This window comes from Prosopis cineraria, unplaced genomic scaffold (genome assembly GCF_029017545.1).
Source record: "Prosopis cineraria cultivar Desert tree isolate PC_DT_omini unplaced genomic scaffold, ASM2901754v1 PC8, whole genome shotgun sequence".
NCBI classification, from domain to species: Eukaryota; Viridiplantae; Streptophyta; class Magnoliopsida; order Fabales; family Fabaceae; genus Prosopis; species Prosopis cineraria.
This window is the reverse complement of record NW_026555339.1, coordinates 5,155,433-5,183,285: the sequence shown is the minus strand read 5'-3', so window position 1 is coordinate 5,183,285 and position 27,853 is coordinate 5,155,433. Positions and strand designations below refer to the sequence as shown.

The 27,853-nt window shown below is 30.5% G+C and overlaps 1 protein-coding gene and 1 pseudogene across 3 annotated transcripts; one reads left to right on the top strand and one right to left on the bottom strand.

Annotated features, from left to right (window-relative positions):
• On the top strand, positions 1-3,746 carry LOC129317620 (jacalin-related lectin 3-like; annotated as a pseudogene).
• Positions 3,747-13,814: 10,068 nt separating this feature from the next.
• Positions 13,815-15,578, bottom strand: LOC129318691 (PHD finger-like domain-containing protein 5A). 3 transcript variants are annotated; one of them, XM_054963592.1, is made up of 2 exons: positions 15,496-15,578; positions 13,815-14,344 (listed from the first exon to the last, which is right to left on the bottom strand). In XM_054963592.1, the coding sequence occupies exon 2, from the start codon at positions 14,302-14,304 to the stop codon at positions 13,972-13,974; it is 333 nt and encodes a 110-aa protein (XP_054819567.1). In that variant the 5' UTR covers positions 14,305-14,344; positions 15,496-15,578; the 3' UTR covers positions 13,815-13,971. The 3 variants fall into 3 exon arrangements, with proteins under 3 accessions (XP_054819567.1, XP_054819568.1, XP_054819569.1); XM_054963593.1 differs by lacking the exon at positions 15,496-15,578 and adding an exon at positions 14,592-15,448; XM_054963594.1 differs by lacking the exon at positions 15,496-15,578 and adding an exon at positions 14,463-14,572.
• Between the last annotated feature and the right edge of the window lie 12,275 nt (positions 15,579-27,853).

The following is a 27,853-nucleotide window of genomic DNA, read 5'->3' as shown; positions in this document are numbered from 1 at the left end:
TCTTAATACAACGCGCCAAGAAAACGAGCAAACAAGCAGAAACATTTTGCTAGAGAAACCTGTGTCACTAACGTTAGTCCCTGTGTCTGCAAGAGCAACACAGTATGAGGGCGTCTGGCAATCATCAGCCTCTAGTTCTGCTCCAAAAATTCGTTTATCAGAATCATCATCATCTCAGAGACGAAGCCAAAGTGGAAGAAGCAATAAAATAAGCAGCGTTGATTCGTTGAAGGGGGAAAAGGAACAGAGGAAGGAGAAAAGCCGCTTCCGTGCAATTGTCACTATCTTTTGGAATCAGGATAATCAATGCTTCTGCTTCTTGCATTGCTGTCCTCCATTTGAAGAATCTTATCAGAAAATGGGAATCAGACATTGTTGGCAGGAGATCATTGGATTTTTTCTCTTCTGTGACCTTCAGAAAAACAAGGTGATCTTTCATGTTTCCTGACGATTGAATTGTTTTTCTATTGGCGCATCCGATTCCCTGCCTTTCAATCCTTTCCGTCCATGGTGGAACACCGAATTAGCTTCTCTTTTACATAGTTTTTCGTCATGATCATTATTTTTAAAACGAATTCCCTGCCTTTCAATCCTTTCCGTCCATGGTGGAACACCGAATTAGCTTCTCTTTTACATAGTTTTTCGTCATGATCATTATTTTAAAACGAAATCCCCAGGCTCGATCACACCCTTTTGCCGCCATAAATCCCCGTTCTCGTCTTCCCCAATTCCCTCAACTCGACGCTTCTTTCTCAGATTTCTATCAATCTTGTCCCATAGGCCAAAAAAATGGTATGGTCAATCCTTATAGTTTGTGTTACTCTTTAAGTCTTAACCCAAATTGATTAACATGCATTTTATATTTGTTTGATTACTTTGACTTGCAGAGTTTTGAGGATTCTGGAAAGAAGCCCGTGACGGTTGGGCCATGGGGAGGCAGTGGAGGATCCCGTTGGGACGATGGGATATATTCTACAGTCAGGCAATTGGTGATTGTTCATGGCGCTGGAATTGACTCCATACAAATTGAATATGATCAAAAAGGGTGTTCTATCTGGTCTGGTAAACATGGTGGAAGTGGGGGCCTTAAAACTGACAAGGTAATTGTTTCCCCCAACCTTCAAAAACTGAACTAGGAAATACATGTGACTGTGAATATAGAAGTCGATGGGATTTTAAATTTCTGAAGTATGGAACTAGTAGTGGATATAAGATCACTGTATATTTGTGTCATTGATCCTTGCGTCTGTGTCAGTATAATTTTGCTTATTACCTGCTCACTGAACTTGTGCATCATTGTGATTACATGGCATTATTGAGTTGCAGGTCAAGCTTGACTATCCTGATGAGTACCTAACATCAATTCATGGATACTATGGCAGCTTAAACCAATGGGGAACAACCTTTGTTAGGTCACTGAGTTTTGAAAGCAACAAGAAGAAGTATGGACCATTGGGGTTGGGGTTGAAGAAGGGACATATTTTTCATTCCCTATGGCTGGAGGAAAGATTGTTGGGTTCCATGGCAGGTGTGGTTGGTATCTAGATGCCATTGGAGTGTATCTGAAACCTTTGCAGCAGCAAAACCCATCAAACGCTTTACTTCATTCACAGAACTACTTGTCCAACACCAATGAACAAGTTGGCTACTCTGTGATACAAGGAAGTATGGGTGAAAGCTTTGATATTGTTCTTGCTGTAAGGCAGAAGGATGGTTTTGGTAAACCTATTCCAAACAGTTTCCCTACCCCTCCTAAGATTACTGAAATAAACGAACCTGAACCCATCAAACATCACAAAGAGAAGGTACCAATCACCGTTAAATATAACAAAGAGAAGGTACCTGACACCATTAAAGATCACAAAGAGAGGGTACTCAACACTATTAAAGATCACAAAGAAAAGGTACCTGACACCGTTAAAGACCGTAAAGAGAAGGTAAGAAAATCTTCATGGATTAAGCCTTCCAAGTGTATGATTTTGCGTTCTTCATATCAATTATGGTTCTTTTTCACTAAAATTGTTCATTTCAGATTGCTCGTGCGGATAAGGTACCTTCAAAGGTTGAAGGCGTGGTGACATATGGACCTTGGGGTGGTAATGGTGGAAGCATCTTCGATGATGGAGCCTACACCGGAGTTAGACAAATTAACTTATCACGCAATGTTGGGATCGTGTGGATAAGAATTTTGTATGATCAAGACGGGGAAGCCATATGGGGAAATAAACAAGGCGGGACAGGAGGGTTTAAAACTGACAAGGTGAATTTGAGAGCTAGCAAAACGTTATTGTTACTTATAATCATCAATCTGTGGCAATATCGATTAGATTCGGTTTACGAGCAATTTGAGTGTGATTTTGCAGATAGTCTTGGATTTTCCATCTGAAGTATTGACGCACATAACTGGTTACTATGGACCTGTGATGTACATGGGACCTGCAACGCTAAGGTCACTCACTTTCCACACCACCAAGAGGGTGTATGGACCGTATGGAGATGAACAAGGAACCCATTTCACCACAAAGCTGAAGAGAAGGGAAAATAGTTGGCATCCATGGGAGAAAAGGTTTTGTTTCTTGATGCTATTGGTGTGCATGTAATTGAAGGGAAAGTAGTAACACCAGTATCGGGTACACCTCCTTGCAATGCAATCGTCCCTAGAGAACCCAGCATTGCTGAAATAGACAATGCTCTGCCTCGAAAACTGGTACTTGCTAAACAAGCACCATTGGAAGAGGTATATTCCATACAAAAACCAGACGAACACTTTAGGCCAGGTACTTTCTAAATGTCTCATTAAGTATTAAATGGTTCTTTTCCCTCTCTTGTATAGGTTTCTTATGGTGTTATAAAAGAACCAGCTCCTTGTGGACCAGGTCCATGGGGAGGGGATGGAGGCAGACCTTGGGATGATGGTGTCTTCTCTGGGATCAAGCAGATTTACTTGACAAGGGTATCAGAAGCCGTTTGCTCAATTCAAATTGAGTATGATCGAAATGGTCAATCTGTTTGGTCTGTGAAGCATGGAAGTAATGAAGGAGAAACAATGCACCGGGTACACACACACACACATCAAGATACTCAGTTTTTCCACATTTGTTAAAGCACGTTTCATTAATTAGATTTATTTAGTTTGCCCATGCTCTATCTTCTCTTATATTCAATCATTGTTAATTGCTGTTATTCAGATAAAATTGGAGTATCCACATGAGGTGCTGACTTGCGTATCTGGGTATTATGGACCAATCGCTAAAAATGGGAGACAAGTAGTGATAAAGTCACTGACTTTCTTTACAAGCAGAGGAAAGTATGGACCTTATGGTGAGGAAGTAGGGATGTTTTTCACTTCAACTACAACAGAAGGGAAAGTGGTGGGCTTCCATGGGAAGAGTAGCTTGTACTTGGATGCAATTGGAGTCCACATGCAACATTGGCTGGGAAGTCAGAAAACCTCAAAGTCCTCACTTTTCAAGCTATTCTGATTTTAAAAAAACTGGACTGTTTGGTTTAAAGGAGTAAGTTTCAATCTGAAAGGAAATTAAAGCTACAAGGTGAGCAAACCATGACATAACTAATTTTTGATTCTGTATACTCTCTGAATAATGGTTGTGGTGAGTGTTGTCCTGTCAACCAACAGTGAGATTTGTTGTACAATTCTGAATAATGTGTGTTTGAATGCTACCAATTTAAGAAAATAATATAAAACCATGCGGGTTTCTGTGTGTCCAGCAAGGAAATGGTTAGCATTGTGTGCTTTCTTTGTCAAGGTATCCCCACACATACATGCGCACCCACCAGACCCAGTCATAATGAGAACTTTTGACCTATTTCAAGCTCAATATATGGTTGTTAGGCTATTGGGGGGTACGTGACATTCAAGATTGTTATGTGTACGTAGTACGTAGTAGACAGTAGTTAAAATACTAAAATTTTCTGTCTTGCCTTCGCATGTTACGTTCACGAGCTCCCTAGTTTCTTACAACTGTGAAAGCCAACATGTGACTAAACTTGTATCATTTTTTTCGCCCCTCTCGTTTATTCTCCCTCTCAAATATTTAAGACAATATATATAATATATACACTCTATCTTGATAATCTGGAATATAATTAATAGCTGTTTTTTTAACACCACACACACACACACAGAGACAACGATAAGTGTGAGAATATGCAGAGATTCACATTCTCTAATTTCATCCTCTCCTAATCTCTTGTTTCTATCTCTCATATTTAACAAAAGCAGTTATACAGATTTTTTCACTTGACAAAATCTAGATCCAATTATATATATAGACTCATAAAACCTTTTCTGCTCGACGTTTAGCAGTCCTAGGTGTGAATCTTGAAGGATCATGTCCAGGATTTGCCCTTGTTTCTCCCGTAGGTCGTCGAGGCTAATTTTCAAGGACCTCCTACCACATTCATCTGTGATTTATCATCTGTAAATATCATTTACCAACCATTATAATTATTCCAGTAAATAAATATTTAATTTGCGTATCTGTAATATACATATGGTAAGATATCTTTCCTTATTTTAATTTGCACGCATTCACATGAGGAGAAATATATTCTTAGTCAATGTGATGCAAGAAGGAGATTATGAGAATATCATTTTATTCAATAATAAATTAAGAAATACATTTCGTGTTCACAGATTCATGTAAGATGATGAATACTATCAATGAACTATAGGATATTATGCAACGAATGAGACTATGAGAATATCATTTTTTTTTTAGGGTAAAGAAATATAATTCGTCTTCACGGATTCACGTGAAATGATTAATACTATTAACTATTGATATAATTAATGAGCATAGAGTATGGGAATATTATACAACATAGTAATTGGTAATTATGTGATTTTTTTTTTAACTGGAATGAGTTGAAATGATTATAATTAGTTGTTGGAATGTGAGAAGGTTAGTGTAAGCTCAATGTTCAAGATTTTGAGAGAAGTAAGAACAAATATATTATATATTGAACATTAAAACCCATGTATCACAGAATGTATTGAACATTTTAAAAGCCAAAAGAATTTGTCACTTGGGAAACAAACATACATTGAACTTGACAAATGGATATGGATTATTCAAGCAACAAATTAGTAAACCAAACGTACATATTTAGGATTTCGTTCCTTTCCTTGAAACAAAATGAACAACTTGACAATTTCTCTTCTTAACGAATTCTTTTGCGTATATCTAAGATAATTTTAAAACCGAAATCTAAATTTGAGTGGCTCAGATGATCCATTTTCTACTTTACTTAATGTATAATGACTTGTTAATAATGACTTAATGAATAATGAATGTCTAGATATATCATGTATATAAATTTAAAACAGTTTTTTTTTTACCAAAATAAATTTAAAAAAGTTCTCTTGATAATTTTTAACACAAGAGTTGCAACCTACATTGATTAAGAGAAGAAATTATAAATTACAAATCAGAAAACATCTGATCATATCTGAGCATGGTTTTGCCTAAACTAAGTGTGTAAATGACTGAATCAAAAAACTCAAATGATTAATATTTCACGATCTAGCTAAATTATTAAGAGAAAAAGTAACCATTGATGACTAATTAAAGAACTGATCAATACTGATCTGAAGAAAATTAAGGGGAGCTAGCTAGAAAGAAAAATAGAAGCATCTGATGAGCATGGTTTAGCCCAATTAAACCAAAAAACTATAAAACCAGAACTTCATCAATATTATTAGCGAGACAGTTAAGTTTAATTAGAAGTAGAAAAGAAGAAAGTACTCACGATGAGAGAAGAAAAGAGGGGGTCGAGCATTAGACAGAAGCACGAAACTAAGCACAATACAAAACCACAAATAATAGCGACCTCCCAAACCCATTCTTTTTGTTTCCTCTTATGAGGTTATGAGTTGGAGAAGACACGGATATTTATAGAGAAGAGATCGCAGAGAAGATTATATATCAAAGATTTATTAATTAATTAGTTCATATTATTTATTTTATTATTGTTTGTGGGTTACACGTTCAACATCAACACAAACCCTATCCCCAACTCATCCACACCCCGTTCTATTTTTGGGTCAACGCCAACATATATTCATGCTAACATTTTTAAATTCTACAACTAGACATTTCTATATACATATATGATAAAACTATTATTATATGTATGTATGTATATGATGCAAGCTAGTAAATAATTAAGCAACAATATTTTGAAGTGTACTTGAAAATTCAAATTTATAAAACAAATAGTCAACCCCACGATTTAAAATAATTAATCGGCGCCAATAAAATAAGCCACAAGTTCACGTCACTTTCATTTCAAGTCTCGGAAATTTTGCATAGCTCAATGTCTTAATATCGGTCTTTAAGGCGTCTGCAGTTAACGATGAGATTATGTTTGGAACACCAAATCCGAATTCATAATTACGAGTATTTTAAAAATAATTAATTAATTAATATCCGTTTATGCAATCCAAAAATATTTGGCAAACAAACCATGTAGTATGTTCTAATTTCGCTTAAATTGTCAACAAAATTAGGTTATCAATTGAACAAATGCGCACGCTAGTGTAAAATACTACTATTTCACCTCTATTAAAACTGCACTTTTTTTTTTTAATAAACAAGGATGTATTCTATATATAATTAAACTAAAGAAACAGTACAGTGAAGTGAATCCGCTAAAGACAGAGCCACACCTCAAGCAAATCTAGTCACAACAAACTGCATTTTCATATCACCGCACGAAGTGAAGTGGAAACAAGTGTGGTACCAATTATTCATTTTTATTTTGTAATACAATTGACATCGTAACTAGGTTATAATATAAGATATTGGTTGGTATTTCATGGTTCTTAAAAAATTTAATTTCTTAAAAAATATTTTTCAGCTATATCTTTATTAAATACAAGTGCCTTAACAATGACAATTGAAATTTTAATATATTTTTTTCAAAAAAGAATAATATAATAAATGAAGTAAGAGTGTAGTTGAAAAAATTATAAATTTACCTAATAACATATTTTTGAAACCAAGTAAAATTTTTAAAAGATGTCTATATTGTAGGAGGAAATAATAATCATGACATCAGCTACTAAGTATAATAACTAATACTAAATTAGGTGCAAAACTCACCTGAAGATGGAGGATGACGAGGAGGAGTGTGCTTGGGATTAGGTCCTGCCCCTCCATAATCTTCTATCACGTACCCTAATAAACAAGAATTATATTGCATCTATCCTTTTTTGAATTCAACTTCGAATAAAGTACCCTCCAATTTGAATATCATATTTTGTATCTTTAACTTCGGAGTCCATTTTCATTTTGTTTCAAATATTTTTTTGGGTCAATTTTTAATTTATCTTAAATGTGTAAAAATTCTCAACGCTTTCATCATTTTTGACATCATTTAAATTGTTAACATCATCTTTTTTTTATCTTTTTTTTTTTCAAAAAAACATCATCTTGTTTTACGGAAGAACATCCTATGGAGTTGTAACTCGTTTTATTATTCTGGATAGAACATAAAATTTTCTTTTTAAAAAAGAAAAGACAAACTTTACGAAATTGATGGATTCCCAGATTAAAAAAAAAAATATTCCCTTTATTTTACATATTTGGGATTAGGTTCCCAACAAGTTAATAATTTGAAATGATAATTAAAAATTAGTAATAATAATAATAATAAATAAACGATGAATTAGCTAAAGCCATAAAACTCACATGAAGATGGAGGAGCGTGAGGAGGAGAATTTTAGGATTCGGCCCCGTGGGTCCATAATCTTCTATTTGGTACAGCTTTGTTTCATTCTCTGAATGAATGAATGAATAAAAAACCCACATAAATCGTTCGTTTAGAGGTAATTTCAATATTATCTTAAAGTACTTTTGTATAATTTTGAAGCTAATTAGAACAAAGGAAAAGAAATAATAATTACCTTTGGGGATGGCATTGGCGAAGCAGGGGAGCGCGGAGGAAAGCCAGAGAAGCAAAAGGAAGCGAAGCAAAGAAGCCATGAGAGAGATGAAGAAGATCACAAAATGAATAAATTAAAGTGCTTTTTAAATTTTATAGACTCTGAACCAATTAATTAAGGTTCTTTGGAATTCCGTTTCTGAATCTGAATTTGTCATGAAACAGATTCGGAAAGCTTTCATTAATGAAACAGATTTTGTCATCAATGCTGGGGATTTTAGTTTGGCTCACAAAATATTAAAACAGATTTACTAATAGAAAAAAGGGATAAAATATAATATAACTATTTTTAATAATAAATCAAAGCAAAAAATAAAAATCAACTTAAAATTGATAAAAATAAAATTATCAATTTATTATTGATTCTACTCTTTTTCTTTTTTAATTTAAACAAAGATTCATTAAAATTCTTCTCCTTTTTTTCTATTAAAATTCCTTCTCTCCCTTTTTCATTTCAACCAAACCCTCCTAAATGCAGCTAATGCATGTTTTCACTTGTGGCCCTCCTTAAAAATTAGAAAAGTGGTTGAAATTTCTGGGATAAATTACCATTATTGCTAATGGGACGTTCAAGAAAAAAAGTTTAATTTCAGACATAATTAAAAAATAATTAACTTTTTAACCTCATGAAATAGTTATTTTTAATAAAAGGACGTACTTTTGATTTTTCATTTGCACAAGAAAAATGTTGGCAAAATTAGGTAGATCCCACATAAGAGATTTGTCTATAAATAAATCTCCTAAAATTTAGAAACTATCATCAAGTTTTTTTAAAACTTTAGTATAATTTATGATTAGAATGCAAAGATAGTATTACCCTTATTAAAACACATCAAATTATAGGTGAAAAAAGAAAAGAAAAGATGCATTTATATTTATAAAACATGAAATATGATTTATGAATTAAGAATTTTTACTTGTAAATTCTAAAATTACAGTCAAGAATGAAGGGTCAATATGACTTGAGTCTATTATTTATAAAACATAAAATATGACTATATAAAAAATTTTATTTGTACATAGTAAAGTTATAATTGTAAATGAAAGGTAAATATGACTTTAGTCTATTATTTATAAAATATAAAATATTATTTTTAAATTAAGAATTCTCATTTATAAATTATGAAGTTGCAATTGTAAATGCGAGATAAATATAACTTCATTTATTGTTTTTTTTTCTTTTTGTTTTAGTGAGTTGGGCCATAAAGATCTTTTCATCTAAAATTTCAATTACACTAAGTCTTAAAGAATTTGGCTGTATTTTTTTAAATTCACAACAAGGTTTAGGGATGAAAATAGGCCAAACTCCTATCAATGGCCTGCACTTGGCCTGTTAAGCCCAATTCAATCTATTTACTAAATAAGCTTAAATCAAATTTAGGCTTTTAATTTAGTTAAACAGGTCAAGCATAGTTTTTTAAGGCCTAGCCTCCAAGTCCAATAAGTTGATTTATTTACACACACATATTATATAATATATTACACACACATGAGTTTCATAATTTAATTTTCAATCAATCTATTTTTTTCATTTTTAATTATATTTTTAATTAGATTAGACTTATATATTGATTTTAATGTTATTACTTTATTAAGTTATTTTTAATTATCATATATTGTAATTGATAAATAAGGTTATATATTTACACTAATAGTCCTAGAGTATATTTGAAACATTTAAAATTAAAATGTAAACTTATTTAAAAGGCTTACTTTTTAATTGAGCTTTTAAATATGCTTTCAAGTTAGGCTTGGCTTTAAGTAGGCTTAAATATGAGCCGTAAGAAAATTCTTATGCATGCTTCAGGTCAGATTTAGGCCTCTGACTTATCACACAAGCTCAAGCCTCTTTGGCTAAAGCCTAACTTAGCCTAGCCTATTTTTACATCTAATGAGATGAAAGTAGGTTAGGTCATTATCAGGAGCTTATAAACTGGCCCACTTTAAGTCAGGTTAAGTCTATTTACTAAATAAACAAGGGCAAATTTAGGCTTCTTTTTTTTTTGGGAGAACAATAAGCAAGCTTAAACTTGAAAAGTTGATACAATAGACTTAATTAAAAGAGCATAATGTCATGGCCTTAGAATTTTTCTTTTCTTGAACCGCGTCAGCTTGAGTATGATCAATCTTTTAATCTTGGCTAAATTAGTCAAATCTTCAAAATGTAGGCAAAGAAACTAGAAAACTTAAATACAAGAAAAAGAGTTTGGATGACAGAACTTGAAAGTTTAAAACTTTGCTTGATTTTCTTGTAGTTTACAAATGAGGGGATGAGGAGATATTTATAGACTCCCCCCTTATTCTAGAGTTTTACCACTTCCTTAATGAACAGTGTAGATCAATTCAATCCTATAGTTTACATTCATCATTTAGAGTATTCTATAGAAACATCTACAATGAATATCTAGATGTTTATAAGGATGTTTTTAGATTACCAGTTAAGAGATATGTGAAATATTTTAAAATATCCTAAAATATTCTAGACATATTTACATTCCTTCATAAGTTTCTATAACTTTTTAGAAACTTTTAAATCTTTCTAATTTTTTTTAAATAATTTTAGATTGTTCTAGATACTTTTAAAACATTCTAGAACATACTAAATCCTTTTTAAAAATTCTAAAATTCTCTTCATTATTTAAAAGTCTTCAAAAATTTTACAACCTTACATATTTTCTTCTATGAATATAGGTTGTGACAACAAGTCGAGTCCTCACTTTGGACGATTTCTTGGCGGCAAGGTGGTGCTTCAGTCAACACCTTCAATTCCTTGCCCACAAAATGTGCGTTCCTAGCAAGTGAGTCGGCACAGCTAGCTGAATCACGACATGTGCAGAGAATTTCTACATCCTCCACTTGACAAATTAGATGATAGATTTAGGCATTCAATTAATACGCATGCCTATTTTTGTAAGACTCAGCTGCTTGTGAGCTTTATATGGTAGCCTATTTACACACACAAATATAATATTATATATATATATATATATATATTTAATATTTAATTTAAAAATTTGAATATCAATAACTCTACTCCCTTCTCACTCTTCTTCTATATAAAAACTCAAAGGCACTGGACTCTTCTTCCTTGCTAATATTCTTTTCAATTATCTTTTGTATGATAAATTTATGATATACTAATTTCATCATTTGATTTTTAATTATTATGTTTCTTTTCATTTCTAGTTTATTGGTTATCTTTTCAGTTAGTTTCAACTTATGCATGCATTGATTTCAATACTTGTACTAGATTATATTTGATAAGTTCTCTCACTTATCATGTATTTTAGTTGATAATTGTACATATATAGATTTTAGTAATTTTAAAACTTATATGAGACCTTTAAAGCTTATTATGTAAGCTTATTTAATTTAAAATGTTCACTTTTAAGTAAGTTTTGAAATAGACTTTTAAATTACACCAAATTTTAAGTAGATTTATGAAATGTGAAAAAAAGATTTATATAAATTTTAAACCAAACTCGGAGCTCTAACTTATCACACGAGTTCAAGTTTATTTAGTCAAAACTTAACTTGGCCCAACCTATTTCTAACCCCAATTCAGGGACCTCTTTGAATATAGACCCTTATATGGGGCTTATATATTAATTTTTCAAAAATATTTTTTTTTACCAGTAGAAATATATCTGAAACATGTATGCTTCATCAAATTTTTATTTATGACCATAGAATAAAAAATTACAAGTAGAAAAGATAATACTGGCTAGCGGTTGCATAACTCACCTGAAGATGGAGGGGGATTAGGACTTAGAACTTAGATCACCATTAGCCCCAGTCGGTCCATAATCTTCCGTATGAGATAAGTTTGTTCCATTTAATGTAAAAAAATGCATTTCGATCATGTTTTTAAATAATCAATAATTTATATAATAAATAACAATTTTCAAAAAGTTATGAATTATGCAACTCATGTTCAACTTGTATAGACAAGGCTCACCAAGACGCCAACCTAATCAAAAAATAAACAGAGATATTGTTATGAAAAAAAAAAATGCAACTTTCAATTCAACTTGTGGATATTGTTTGCCTTGCACAAACTTCACATTATGTTATTTACAAGAAGCAAAACAATGAAAGATGATGTAAATATGTACGATTTGGAAAACAATGATAGAGGAATATGTAATACCTTTTCCGATGTTTCGGCAAAGCATGTGAGGAGGGTAGAAAAGGCAGAAGGAACAAAAGGAAGCGAGGGATAGAAGCCATGTCCCCAGGTTTTTTTTTTTTTTTTAAACAATAGGATCAAATAAAATATACAAGCAAGTGTCTTGTTGCATGAATAATTGATATAAACCGCCGTCACCAAAACTGAATGGATTATCGTATACGCCTCGCAATTAATTAGGGTTTGTTATAATTTTGTCAACGTATTGATACTTGTTTTATTTATTTAACTGTCAAAAAAGTATTGAAATATTTTTAATTAAATTTAAAATTTTTTAATACGTATTTGTATTTGATAATTCTATGTTCCGGATCGATATTTTAAATGCAATACTTTAATGCATTTTTTTTAAAAAAAATTAAATCGTAATGTTTTTATTATTTTCCTTTAAATTACAATATAAAAGACTTTATGTTTCCAAAAATAAACTTGATATTTTATTCCGAATAACTTTCGCTACTTGGGGACAATTTGCACCCAGAATTCTTTCATATTTTCTAATTTGGTCGTTATGGTCTGAAAAATTGAAATCAATCCTACTATCTTGAAATTTTTTGGGGAGATCCTAAATTAGACAGCGGTTAAACATAGTCTGCTCCTTCTGATCTAGAAATGTATCTACTAGCTTGACAATGCTGCAAATTATGAGACATGTCAAGCTAGTTCATGTGACAGAATGATGGAAGGTAAACCAACATTAGATAGCATATTTCGAATTGTAATTTGCTCTAATATTCCCTCTTATGACATCCTGTGATTTGACATGTCAGGAACAGTGTCATATGAAAGCCCGGATGATCACACTTTAGATGACTTTCAGGGGGCATATGACGCAAACCATTGTGTAACGCAAGGCCTAATAAAATAGAAGAATATTTTTTCTTAATTTATTTATAAGTTATTTTTAATATATTTTATTAAAATTAAAAAAATCTTAATCATGTCTTAAAATTTAATAAATTTTCACTTCTATCTTTTACTATACAACAAGCAGCTTTATCTCACTAGGTGAGGTCAGTTACATGGGACATTATTATGTTTTATCACTTACTAAGCTTTTAGAAATATTGTTAATTAAAAGGTCTCACTCAATAATTTTTAAAAGTGTTGTCTTTAATCTTTCTCTACCCTCTTTGACAGGCTTCAAAATCATTTGTTCCACTTTCTTCACAGGTGCCTCTTGTGATCTTTTTTGTACATGTTTAAACTACCTCAAACGATTTTCTACCATTTAATAAAAACAAAAAAAAACTATTTTTAATAATTTTTAAGATTTTCTCACTTCTATCTTTTAATAAAAACAAAAAATATTATTTTTAATAATTTTTTCTAGCATTTAATAAGAGTATAAATGTTAAGATGAATGTAAAAAATAGTGACATACCCTACAAATAAACCTAAAATTATTCTTCTCTCTTTGCTCTATGAATAGGACCAAAAAAGTATTATATCATATTTGACATTGGTATAATATAATACGCTATCATATGCTTGGTAGTGTACAATACGACACTAAATTACGGTCCAATATATTATGGTCTATAGATGGGTCGCCTTCAGGTGATTACTGCCTGGAGAACTTTCACCGTTTGTTACCTGATTTACACGGACAAATGAATCAAGGAAATACCTGAACTGGAAAGAGAGGGAGTTCTAGTTGATACTTTCACGCTAGCAAACATATATGATCACTAGTCAAACACTTTTATTGTCGGCAATAGATATTATATGAGAGTAGACACATATTCAAACATTTTGAACGGTTTTGACATGCAAGTGAAATACACAGATCAAAGCAAAACCAGCTAGCCTCGTCATCGTTTCTTGAAACCATACTTTTTACGTTCATAGAACAGATCAGTTTTGGCACTCCCTAAATTAACAATTTTTGGGCAACCATCCCTATCTTTCTCCTGCTGTGTACACTCCTTGCAGTAGTAGGCATCAGATATTCCTACTCCTCCACATATGACGCACCGACCCTGAAATGATCCATAGTTGCACTCATCACAAACACGAACAAGGGTACAAGGGCGCACGTAAGAGTCACAGATCACACACTTGCCATCGCATTTCTCACAAAGCCGTCCAATGGCAATCCCTGGCTGCTTCCGACACATGATCAAATCAGGATGATGCTTGGCCATATTTTTTTACCACCTCTTAGATGCTGAATGCATGCACTACCTGCAAAGCATTCCAGAATTGACAGTGGAATAAAATATTCTGTGAAGCAGTCAGTAACAAACAACATAAAAGACAGGGCAAAAATATTCAGCTCATATAGCATCTTTTCTCACATTACCTACAACTTACTGCCTCCATCTTTTCCATCAGTAGAAAAACAGAATATGGTGATAACCAATGCTACCATAAGATAACAAATATCTTTCAAATCCAAAAAATAGGGCACCTCCGTTATCCCTATGGATACCTCTATAAAATCCACTTAGTTGCAGATTTCTTCAATCACATTATTTTTGGCCAATGCAGTTTTTCACGAGGTCTAAGGGACCAGCACCAACTCCCTCATACTCCCAGGGTTCAGAATCCTGATAGGATATTTGATGTTATACTGAGAAGGCTTGAGTTAATGTCTTGGTCCCAAGATGCTTGGAAACCTTCAAAGTCTATAAACATGCTAGCTAGACCTTGCTGCACAATAACAGAATATATGGTACAGCTACATTTTTTACCACTTATGTCACGCCGCGTTCTAGAAGAGAAGTTAGTTTCAACTTTCAATAGAAGAGCATGAAGACATTGGTGGCACAAAAAAAGAGCATGAAGAAATCAGTTCCAAGTTCCAACTATGTTAGTTTCGAAAATAGCTTTTTAATTAACGGCGGCTAACTATAATTTGACCTATAAGATTGCGAAGTCATGCTATAGAAAGGCCTCGCAAGCTAAAAGATTAAACAATAAACATATATGAAATGAAGTATGAACCCAGGAAGCGGCTGATCCCTCGAATGCAAATCCCTAAGCCCAATACATTCAATGCATTCATCTTTTAGCGAGATTTTTAAACATCATGTTTAACTTGGTTGAGGTGAATTCAATGCATTCAATTGAGAGCTTTAAAATAAAATGTTCAAAGCCTGCAAACCAAATGTAGAAAGAGATCAAACAAGTCAAATGCCAAAATAGTGCGCTCATTCTGGAATAGAGCATTTGAACCATTCTCAAAAGCAAGGAAAGCAAGCAAAAAGGAAAAAAAGAAAAAGAAAGAAATCAAAAGAAGCAAGTGCTGAGAACTTGGAAGATAAAGCAGAAAACAACCACAAATATGAGGGAAGAAATTAGAGTGTGAAACGGAAGAGGCTAAGCAAGCTAACCTTATCTTTGCGGAAACGCACCGTCGCCGGCGTTAAGAAGATGGAGAACGAGAGGGAGGGGAGACGAAACTCGAACATCTAAGGCGACCTGGATGCGTTATGGGCTGAGCAGGCAACTTTGGGCACCGGCAAATGGGCCCGTACTTCACAATTTTGACGTTGGAGCCCATTTTTTCGTTGGGTATTTCAAGTGAGATTCACACGCAGCAGGCTTGGAGCCTTGGGGTAGCAATATTTCCGCTATTTTTTGAAAAAACAAAAAAAACAAAAGGCTTCGAATGACAGTTGGAAGAGTTTGTTTTATGTTATCTCATTTTAATTAATGTTTGTTTTTATTATTTTTAAAATAATTTCAATAAATACAATCATGAAGATATTTTTTATTAGTTTGAATTTAAATATTCTGATAATAATCTTGTAAAATTTCAGACAAAGATAAATATCAAGAGATTCTTTTTTCGTTGAAGTTTGAATTAAAATTAGCTTAAAGAGGGTGATAAGTTGGAAGATTATCAAGTTAAAAATCCCCCCGCGCGCGCGTGTTGGGGGCGAGACGTCGTTAAGATATGAGAGGCTTGCGTTTGGATCACTTTGAGAGAAATTCCCAAGACTCGCATTTTGTTCAAAGTCCAGGCTTTTGGTTGGAGCAGCCTCTAAACTGTCTAGTGGAAATCTCTAGTAAGATTTAAGTCTCATTTGACTACTAAAAAAAATAAAATAAAATTAATTAAAAAATTAAGATAAAATAAATTAAATTATCATTTTTTTATAATAAGTATGATAAAATTTATTAATATGTATTATAAATGTATGAATTATTACACCCTTTAAAAATTTCATAAATCATAATTCATAACCTTATGAATTAAATTATCCCTTCTGTTTATGAATATGCTTATATATCCCTTTGATCATATCATTTTAGTAACCATTCTAATAATGAGACGCTACTTTAATATATCCCATTTCCTCTTATCATTGAGTTTAAATATATAGTGAATATGAATGTGTGGGGTGATTACAATTAGTGATTTAAACTGGCTAAACATATGGCTGAATCAAAACTTTTTTGAGTTATTTGAGAGTATTTTGCCAGAGTTTTATTGTTAAAGATAGGATTAAGATTCATTGTTGTTTCTTTACTTTTCCCAAAAGGGTCATTGAACACCTTAAATTCAACTGTAAATCGATTATGTCTCTCAACGTTATAAATTTCCTCCCTCATCTTAACTTCAACTTGTCGTTATTTTATTGTTATTTAGCTTCACATTACATTTTTTAATATTTTTATTATAAAATATAAGGTTAAGAGTTATTTTTTCTCTCAACTTTATCTCAAATGATTCGTAAATACCTTGAACTCAAATATTTTATAATAATAAAATATTAAAAAATATAATGTAAGGCCTATTAATAATGAAGCAACGGCAAGTTAGCATCAATATGACAAAAAATGAAATCTTTAACGTTAATATTAAAAAATAAAATTAATTTACAGTTGAATTTGAATACCCAAAAATCCTTTACATAATGTTGATGAGTAAAAATAATTCTTAATCTTTAAAAATATATCGTCTTGATTGATGCCCTCGAACATAAGTGCTATAATTGTGCATCATACATTGACTGTCGACGATATTATCATAGGTTGTTTCTATTTTAATAATATAATTCCTTCTATTTTTTTTTTTAAAAACTTGGTAATATATATTCCATCCGTTAAAAAATATGAAGTATTTTTAATCAAATCTCATTTCAATAAAGTAGTTATCTACTTTCAAATTAATCCTATCTTTTATATTTATCCCCTATTAAGCACCTTACAATAAATATAAAGTCATTATTAATAGAGACACTTTTAAAAAAAGCAATGATTATACCTTAAAAGATTAAAAATACCTTATATTTTTAACATTCAACTCTTTAAAAAATACCTAACATTTTTAGCAGAGGAAATATAATATTTCATACCAAAATTTAGGTGTCATTGGCCTTAATTTAATTTAATGCAATCATACAGAATCATGCTGGTGCAAAAAGAGAAAACATCCTTGTTGATCATAGATATGTGTAGATAAAAAATTACAAAATAAATTTATTTTACTTTTTTAATATTAATATATTAGCATTGTTTAATAATTTTCTCTTTGATACCAAGGGGGAAAAAAACTACAAAAGAGTGTTAATGTCCTGCTGCCACATGCTTGACTTATTTTCATAAGATAAAATTATTGAATTTACACAAAACAGTATACATGCTTACCATTATCTAGTATGGAAAAATAAAAAATATGAGAGATTAAATGGTCACTTTTAACTATATTTATAGAAAAATAAATAGATACGCCGATATGTTGACCTACACAACATTAAGTGATAATTTTGATATTAAAATTTTCAATAAACCCTCGCTCGAGCTTCTTGATTTTAGACACGATTATATTTTAGTCTTTCTATATAGTTTTGCCATGATCATATTACAAAAAATTTATCTCCTAGTTTAAAAAATATCCTTTATCAAATGCTTTATTCTCTCACACCCTATCTTTCTATTAATTCAATAAAAGTATCCTTCTTTTTTATGCATTTTTATTCTAAAGTTATTTATTTTTCTTTTTTTTTTCTCTTGCTTTTGCACCCGATATCTTGAAGCATTTGGATATATTGAATTCGTTGCCCACCCAGCCTACTCTAAACTAATCCAAACCCTTGCTTAGTGTGCCCTCTTTAAGGTGGTCTTTATAGGTACCTCAAATAATGCATGCTTTACACATTCAGCTACACTGCTGCATGCCTTAAGACTCAAATTCAATATCCCAAATTAAGCTATCACAAGTCACATGCACTTGGACAAGTACCCTTTGATTGTTCAAAAGGTATTTTTAATGGAGGCATGGATATCCTAAAAGAGTCATAAAACAATATAAAAAATAATCTATCAAAATCAACACAACATTGTTACTTTGTAATAGCAATTAACATCAAGTCAATCGTTAGAACAAATCAAAAATTTTTCTTCTCAACATTCACTTCTCGTTGATAATTTAAAAAGGAAGGATGGCATTTTTTTTTACTGAAAGTGTCTGATATCTCAGCCCACCAACTCATAAGGCCAAATTAATTCAAATTGAGATCGGGTTGGCTCATATTTAAGAAAAGCCTTTACCACACCTTCCAAGAAGGATTTATTGTAAAAGGTGTCCTAAATTATGACTTAATCATCAGACTAACTATAGTAAATTAAGAACTAACCCAAAAAAATTATTCTATAAGAGATTAACCTAAATAAATTCTTAACATGTATTTTTACAAATAATTCAACCCAAAGGGATCCCAAATCTTTAAAATATTTTAAGAACTCATATCATCTAATTAGACATATGCAGAAGCATGATAAAGGAAACACATTAACATGAGAGAAAAGCTTCTCCCTTTATTTTCTCTCCGTGACTTACTCCATAGTACATATATACATATGTACAGCATAATACTTGGCCACTCAAACCCTTTCATTACTGACAGCGGGGAGCCAAGGACTCAATCACGTTTATTACAATGACTATTATCTAATTATTAAACTCTGTATATCGTCTATTCATCAGTAGCCTATCATATGCATGAATTTTTTCTTTTCATTCACATATAATTAATATCAACTGCTCACCCTTAGACATCAAAAACACAAGGAGAGATGATAACAACATTCAAGTTCTCAATCTAAGCAGATATTAACTATTTTTACTCGTATAAATATTTTGGCCCGTTAATATAGCACAAGCATCAAACCACATTCCTAAGGGTCCAAAATATATTTTTCCCAACACAAAACTCATAATGCAAGTGGATCAAAAATATATTATTCTGGTTGACAATATCATAAACTAAATACACATATCAAAATAAAAGGAGAAAGGCCTACAGAAGTGATTACTGTTACTTGGCCTAATGCTCCTTTCCTCTGTTCTTCTGAGATGAGCTAACTCCTGTAATATGGTAAAAGAGAAGGGTGAGTACAATCACTCAGTAATTAAGGTACATTTAAGTTATACAAATGCATGATAATTAATCATAAATGCAAGTAGCTAATAAGTTTATCAAGGTGACCATGTAAACAATCACATTAATAACATGTTAATCACATTAACATCTAACTTATGTAAATAATCTCTAGAATAAAGTCAAATATAAAGTTTGCACAAATAGCTACATATACATTATTCACATAATTACTACATGTTCTCATTTTCATAATTATAATCATATTCTCAACATAGCCATCAATCACTCAAATGGCATGATAATAATAATATGCATGATCAATCTCTCCCTTACATCCCTCATTATTTTTTCTGACATGAAATTCGTAGCCCAACAACCGGAAGGGATTATCCATGTGGTGAGACTACTCAAGATTTTAATCATATCGTGAGGTGCTACAGAGCCAGGGTTACCTTACTCACTTATGAACATGATTTCCCCCAAAATCACATACTATAGGGTGTCATACCCAAAACTAGCTCTACCCAAAACTCCAGATAGGTCAGTAAGGTTAAGTCCCTTAATAGGAACAATGTTACAGTGTCTTATAAGGTAAGTAGCGGCTATAACCCTGAGGATTATTGGTTAATAGTCAAGTACCATATAAATTTTGCATAACTGCTAACTCCTTCACTAAGGCAAACTCCTACTATATGATCATGCTTATGAGAAAATGCATTTCAAAGACTCATATATATAATTCACAATTATTCCACATGCTTATCAATTTTCTTGCTTACAAACACTAAGAATCATCATATTTCAATCATGTCTTTTGTATCAATTTTTATATTATCACATAAAATTACATTAACATCATATAAGACTTAACATGCTCATATACAATTCATCACTATGCATAATCTACAATTTAAATCAAGAATGTACACATTATCATCAACCATCAATCTCATTACTCACACCAAGTCACAATTAACTTGATCATAAATCATAGAGTCTCAACAAAATCACATGCATTACAAACAACTATTTCCAAATTTATACACACACACACATTCTTTTATTTCACCAATATAATTAATTAATTAACATACAAATATATAAAATAGATTTTTCTTGATTACCCGAACCTTTGAGAGATCAAAGGTTACCCCTCAATTTACAACACTGCTAAAGCTTTTCAAAGTTTAAATGGTGTTAAACAAAATTAATATACAATTGATCATATTTCAAAGTGTCAATAATATTATTAACACAATTTTTGCTCACACTCTAACACCTAAGTATTTATTTTATTTTATTTTATATTTTTAAGACCTTAGTCTTAGCCTCTTGAGTTTTCAAATTTAATTTCATGTATTTGAATATATCTACTTGATTCAACCTATTTATTTGATTCAATAGTTTCTTTCACAACAATTTCATTGAAGATTAGCTAAAAACGTCATTCAAATAATTTCTTAATATCAAAATTTATCTTTTTATTCTAAAAACTCGCATATAAAAATACTTAAAAATTACAAACTTGATTTCAAATCTAGAATCATTATTCTATAGCCATAATAATTTATTTCTCATCTTAAATAATCATCTAAATATCAATAAATTAATTTATATTTTCAAAATTAACCAAAAATTTATCCATAAGGACCGAGAGATAAACTCAAATGCTTTAAATTTTAATTCTATCAATAAAATAATATTCTAGAATATTTATTACACTACTAACAACCTCAACAACTAGATTTATTCATCAAAATTTTATCCCTCTTTCAAATTTAGGTTTTTTTTAAATCTCAAAATCTGCAGGTCAAGGAAAAAAAGATTAAAAAAAATGTTTAAAATACTTACTTAATCTTAAAATATTTAAAATTTCATTTAAATTATTCTACCACAGAACCTTACCTTCTAAATCAGTTCATACTGTTGGTGATGCTCTCGCTCTGTTCTTTTTATGTTTTTTGCACTTCTGTTGCACGCACGGAAAGATGAGGAAGGATCAGGATAAATGAAAAGAGTTTGTGCGTGTTTTAAAATGAATATGGTCTCACATCTTTTATATATATATATATATATATATTAATAATATATGCAAAGGTCCTCTCTGAATTCACTGGCAGCCCACCTTTTTTTTATTAAATGCATACACGCACACCAAGGTCCTAATTTGTATGAACATAAATTATATATCGAACGCGCGCGCGCGCACGAGCACGTCCCTTCTTCTTTCCTTCAATATATCTCTAACACACGCCCGCGCGCACAAACAAATGAAGTCTGTTCCCAATTTTTTTTTATTTCATATCCCTTTCCTCTTTTAATGATGATAATAATACTTTTATTTTTTAAAAAAATCATAATTTAAAATTTAAATTTATTTTAATTTAAATTCAACAATAATCTCTTAATAAAATTATTTATCTTTAAATACTTTTCTAAATTTATTCGTTTATTTTTAATTAATTTAATTAATTTTAAATTAAATTTTTAAAATATTATATTCATCATTTTAATTGCATTCTCAAAATTCAAATTTAAAATTTTTAATTAAAAAGGATAATATTATATTATGTGTTGGGTTACTCTTTTTCAGATGCACGTAATTCGCTCGGCAAATCTTGCAGGACAAGAAACCGCTTTTTTACCCTGGAAACGACAAATCCGGCCTTTCAAAAACAGTACGTTACATCGAATCATAGAAGATTTAGTGGGGCCCGTCTTCTTTAAAAGGTCTCTTCAAAGTCTCAGGAAAAGAAGTACCAATGGGTTAGGCCGTTAGGCGATACCATATGCCACGTTAGCAAATAATAAAAAAAATATAATCTTTTAAAAATATATTCCATATGATAAGGGAAAAAACTAAATAATTTTAGACCACATTTTCCGTTCAAAAGACTAGTGCCTAGTTGTTTTTTCTGGGGTAAAAAATCAATTTATCAAGGGCTCGTCTAATAAGAGTCAATTTTAGTAAAAATTATTCATTCTAACAAAATTTATATTTAAATATATTTTTAAATGTAAGTTTGAAGGGTTAAGAGATCCCATATTAATTGAATCTATAGTTAATGACTTTTAAGTATATTTAAAATATGGTTTCATTCTATATTTTTTTAATCCAAAAGGCGTCAAAATTATTTTTGAAAAGTGAACAGTGGGTTTCCAAAACAATGCCTAATATTTTGTATATTTTTTCTATTTTTTTGGTGTAAATTGTTGTTTATTCTTAATTTTTTTAATACAAGACCACGGTAAAATTGTGCAAAAAGACCAAAAATAAAAATTAGATCATGTTAAAAGCCAAAAAGCTACTACAGTTCGCAGGTGGTTTGTCAAAAAAGATAATATCAAAATAATCTTTTGAAGCCTTGTGAGCTAGAATTATTCTCAATTTTTTTGTTCATTCGCACACAGCCAAAGAAACACAAAAATTACAGTGATAAGTAGAAAAGCTGAGGTAATGAAACTTTCAATGCTTTAAGTTTGTTTTTATTAGTGATTTAATTTACCAGTGTTTAATTTTTATTAATTTAATTTCTTATATTTTTTAAATTATTAGGTGATTTTTAAAATTTTAAAACATAGAATGACTTTTAAAATAATCTAATATATAAAAAATATATTAATGACTTGATATGTTGACGTAGTTAAATGAGAATAAATTAGTCTTCGGATTAGTTTTATTTTTATTGACATAATCTCTCATTCATTGCAGTTTGTTATTTTTTTAATTTCAAAGTCTATTGGCTTCTAACTAAATTATTACACTTTTTATTCAGTAATTCATATTGCTACCATTAATATTTTATTATTCATATCAGTATATTTTAACAATGTTCTTCTTGTTTAAATAATCAGAACCAAATTGATGATTGAAGATGATTTAAAAGACTAAATTGACAAAAAATAAATTTAAGGGACCAAATTAATAGCTAAGATAAGTTTAAAAGACTAAAAGTTGCATTATCTCATGTGAGTATATTGTCTACTCTCTACGAATTACAATATAACTCATATTTTGTAAATTTTTTATCTAAAATATAAGGCATTAAATAATTTTTCTGTTAAAAAATATAAAGTATTCTTAATTAAATTTCATCTCTCAATCAAGTAGTCACCTGCTTTTAAACTAACCCTATCTTTTCATATTTATCTCTATTAAACACCCTATAATAAATATAAAGTCATTATTAATAGGATTAATTTTGAGAAAAAGGCAATAATTACACTTTAAAAATTAAAAATGTCTTATATTTTTGAACATTCAACATCTCAAAAAATGCTTTATATTTTTTAATGGAGAGAGTGACTTCTTATAATAGTTTTTTTAAGTGTAACTTTACTTTATTTATTCCTCTTCTTCTTTTTTAAATAATGTATTGGAATCATTATCAAAACACTTATATAAAATATTTAACAATGTTAAGATTGAAAAGATGTATTATAATTTTTTAAGAGTATAAGTTGTCATGTAAGTTCTTTCCTTCTTTCTTTCTGTTTTGATAACCATGGAGTACTAGTTGCAAATAAGATATTATGATCCAAAAAAAGAGTATAATAAACATAAGTTTTTCTTGGCTTCAAACTTTCCTCTCGGGATTATGGCTAAAAACACCCTTTTGAAAATTAAGAAATTCTTGCATAGGTTCAGTATATTGTATTATTCATACCCTATCCAATAAATTGTATTAATTTAATAAAATAAAATCTTACATGTCACCATTGTTGATGACTTTGTCTTCAGAATAAAATATTTATTTAACCTGTTGTCTTTTATTTCTCTATCATCATCAATACTATAATTAATTTATATTTTGTAAAAGTAACGATAAAATCTATTTGAACTATTTAAATGATATTTTAATATGTCAAAATATTATAATTTTTATAAAATCTTTAAGAATTTTTCTGTCATTAAAGAATCAATATAGATGATCAAATTATCTTTAATTTAAACTTGCGAATTGTTGTAAAATTCTTACAATTCTAAAAAGAAAAATTGTGAATTTTTAAATAAAACTTGTGAATAGAAATTAATATTTGCAATATTTGAGAAATATCAGGACTTTAAATGCAACTTTATAATTTATTGTTGAATTCTTGTGATTTTAATAAAAAAATTTGTGAATTTTAAAGCAAAGTTTGTGAACGATGATTGATATTTGAATTAAAGATAATTTAATCATTTATATTAATTAATTTCTTAATAATATAAAATTTTTTAGGAACTTTAGAAGACTTATGACATTTTGAGGGATTAAAATATTATTTACATAATTTAAAAAAATTTTATTATTATTTTTTCTTATACTTATAACTATATGATAGAACATATTTTTATTTGACAGGATATATACGGCGGGGTGAACTGGGGTTCATAAAATTGTCTTCCTGAGCATGGTTTAGTGCCTGTTCATTAGTACTAATGAGTGTATCAACATTACCATTATCTACAATATAAAATTATATATTTTATAAAACTCATAAGAAAGCATGTTATGATATATTCCCTCAATTTTAATTTATAAGATAGTCTCAGACAAAATTATACCAACTCTGTTAAAAAATATAAGGCATTTTAATAGAATATCATCATTTAATAAAATAATTACGTACTTTTAAACTAATTGTATCTTTTTATATTTATCCCTATTAAATACCCTACAATAAATATAAAGCCATTATCAATAAAGACATTTTTTTAAAAAAGGCAATGATTATATCTTGAAAGATTAAAAATTTTTTATATTTTTTAATATTAAATTCTTCAAAAAATGTCTTATATTTTTGAACGGAGGGAATATATATTAATAAAAATTATTAAATATACTTTACAATCTTATTTTTTTAAAACAAAAATACTATATAAATTTTTTAAAAAATTATTTATTTGATATTTTATTTAATAGAGAGAATGTAATGAAAAGGATAATATTAAAAAAAATTATTACCAAATTTTTTTGTTAAAAATATTTTATAATTTATGATAGAGGAAGAATATTATTATTATTGTCATCTTTACAACGCAAAGAGCATATAATTTATCCCAAGCGAGTATCTTGGGGGGCCCGCCTTCCGAAAGAAACCTCTGGGGAAGTAGGAACTTCAATTTGATTATTGCGTTGTTGAGATAAAATTGGGAGAGGCGGGAGTTATGCCATTAAATTAAAACATAATAATAAAATACTAACAGTAATACGCCATGTAAGCATTTTAATGTGGGACCAAGAGGAGCGAGAGTCCACACTCCACACTCCACACTCCGCTGCGTAGTCAAATATTCGAGGAAACGCATTTTGCGAGCGGGAGTTAGTTTCTTGGGCGCCAAGTATCAGTGGTTTTCGTTTTTGTTTTCCTAATATATATTTCTCAATTTAACATACCTTATTTTTAACGTGACGTGATAATAATATCATTATAAAATATAAAATTTAAATTTAATATTTTGATTTTGATTATGGATATGCTTCTTTTTACCTTGATAATCTTATGAATTTCCATTTCACTTTTACACCTGGGCATTTCATTTATTTAAATATATGTTTAATTCATAAATTATATTTTATAATATAATTTATCTCACTAGAATATAAGCAATTGTAGTTTGAATTTTTTTGTAGTAAATCAATAGCGATTTTCTTTTTAAAATTTCCCCAGTTTCTATTCAAAATTTAGAAATCTTGCAGCAAGATAAATTCGATTAGTTAAAAATAAATAAGCTCATTCCAAATTCAGAATCACGATTTAGATAAATGACATAAAATTTAGACGATTTCACCAAAAAAGGCATGAAAACTAAATGAGAATTAAACAATTGTTTTTTTTTTGAAAATACAACGATTGCATAATATAAACAAAAATACAAAAATAAATGAATCCAACAAACATGATAGAAAATCAACAGAAAACATAAATATATTTTATTTTTTTGAGTAGAATATATGTGTGTGAAATAAAATAAGAAAACGATTGGTTTAAAATCTGATCCTCCAAGCATCCCAGTATCCTGAGAAATCCCTGACTTCCCCTATCATTTCTGTCGATGGCCGTATTCTTAAATTACTTTCTTCTCCTTCCTTCGGAATGTGAGTGAGATTTCTAAAACACCAGGGTTTCTTGCACACGATTTAGCGAGGAGTCCGAGTAATCAAAGGAGTATGAGCGTCGGTTCGCTGCTCTAACCGTGCGATTTCAGGGCGTCTTTTCAAGCATTCATCTAAAACTAAATTCTAAACTAAATGGTCGTGTCGAGTTCGAGTACCATCTCCATCCATTGGCACGCAGCAGAAAAGAGTGATAGCTAGATCCTTATATAGACCAACATATACGCTAGCGGTGAGCTGTAGTAACTTTCTAAAATTTTTGTCCATTCCTTCGCTTCAGTAGGCCGACCGATCTCTGAAGCCTTCGTCGCAGCGCCGTCTCTGTCTTTCAAGTCTCAAGTCGTCGCGCACCGTCTCAAGTCTCAAGGTTCATGTCTGTCTCTTCTCTCTTCTGAGTGATGACCGTGGTGGGTTCTTTTTGATTGCTTGGTTGATGTCCCTGCTTTCTGAATTTCGGATCCCCCACGCACATGTTTATTTGATTGATAGTTTTTAAATGTATATTATTTACAATATATTGATTTATTATCGATCGGCTTCGACGACGGTTTGAACATTTAACCGTGAAATGTGAAGCGATGACAGGTGCATTTTTTAAAACCTTGGTAGCAAGCAAGGGGTTCGCCGGTATAAAAGTCAAACTTGATCCCTTTCCATTTGGTGAAGCTCCCTTGCACAGAAGCTGGAAACCTTGCCTTTCGGCCTCTAGTTAATAGGAAACGAAAGCTACTAACTCTTTATCATGCCGAGTTCTCTCACTTTTTTCTTCCTCGCTCTCCGTTTTTCTCTCCATTTCACTCTCTCAGTCTTTCACATCATCTCTCACGACACTTCAAAGATTGAAGTTTAGAAAACGCACGCTACTAACTCTTTCGCATCCACTACGTTAGATATTTTTTTTTTTAAACATACACGACGACGTTAGATTTTGAAACGTTATCATGCATGATGAAACCTCTTTTTCTTCGTCTGAGGAGTAGTTTTTCTCTCGCTCTTTTAGATCGCCGGAGGTCCGCAAGCGTGATCGGAAGTCGGAACCCTCAGTTTTCGATTAATTATCATATCATATGAAGTTTTAAATTTTTTAATTTAAAAAATTAAAATAAATCACATTTTAAAAAATGTTTAAATTCAGTTATTAATAAAAGAAATAGATTGATTAATAAAAGAAATATATTGCTTTAATTAAAAAAAAAATCTTGATTTAAGGGATTTGAACGTCTATATATTCTCATTACTAATTTCTCTTTGCTCAGAAC

What these genes read in the sequence shown, in the direction of transcription:
- LOC129318691 (XM_054963592.1), bottom strand. Translation starts at nt 14,304, where the DNA reads ATGGCCAAGCATCATCCTGATTTGATCATGTGTCGGAAGCAGCCAGGG.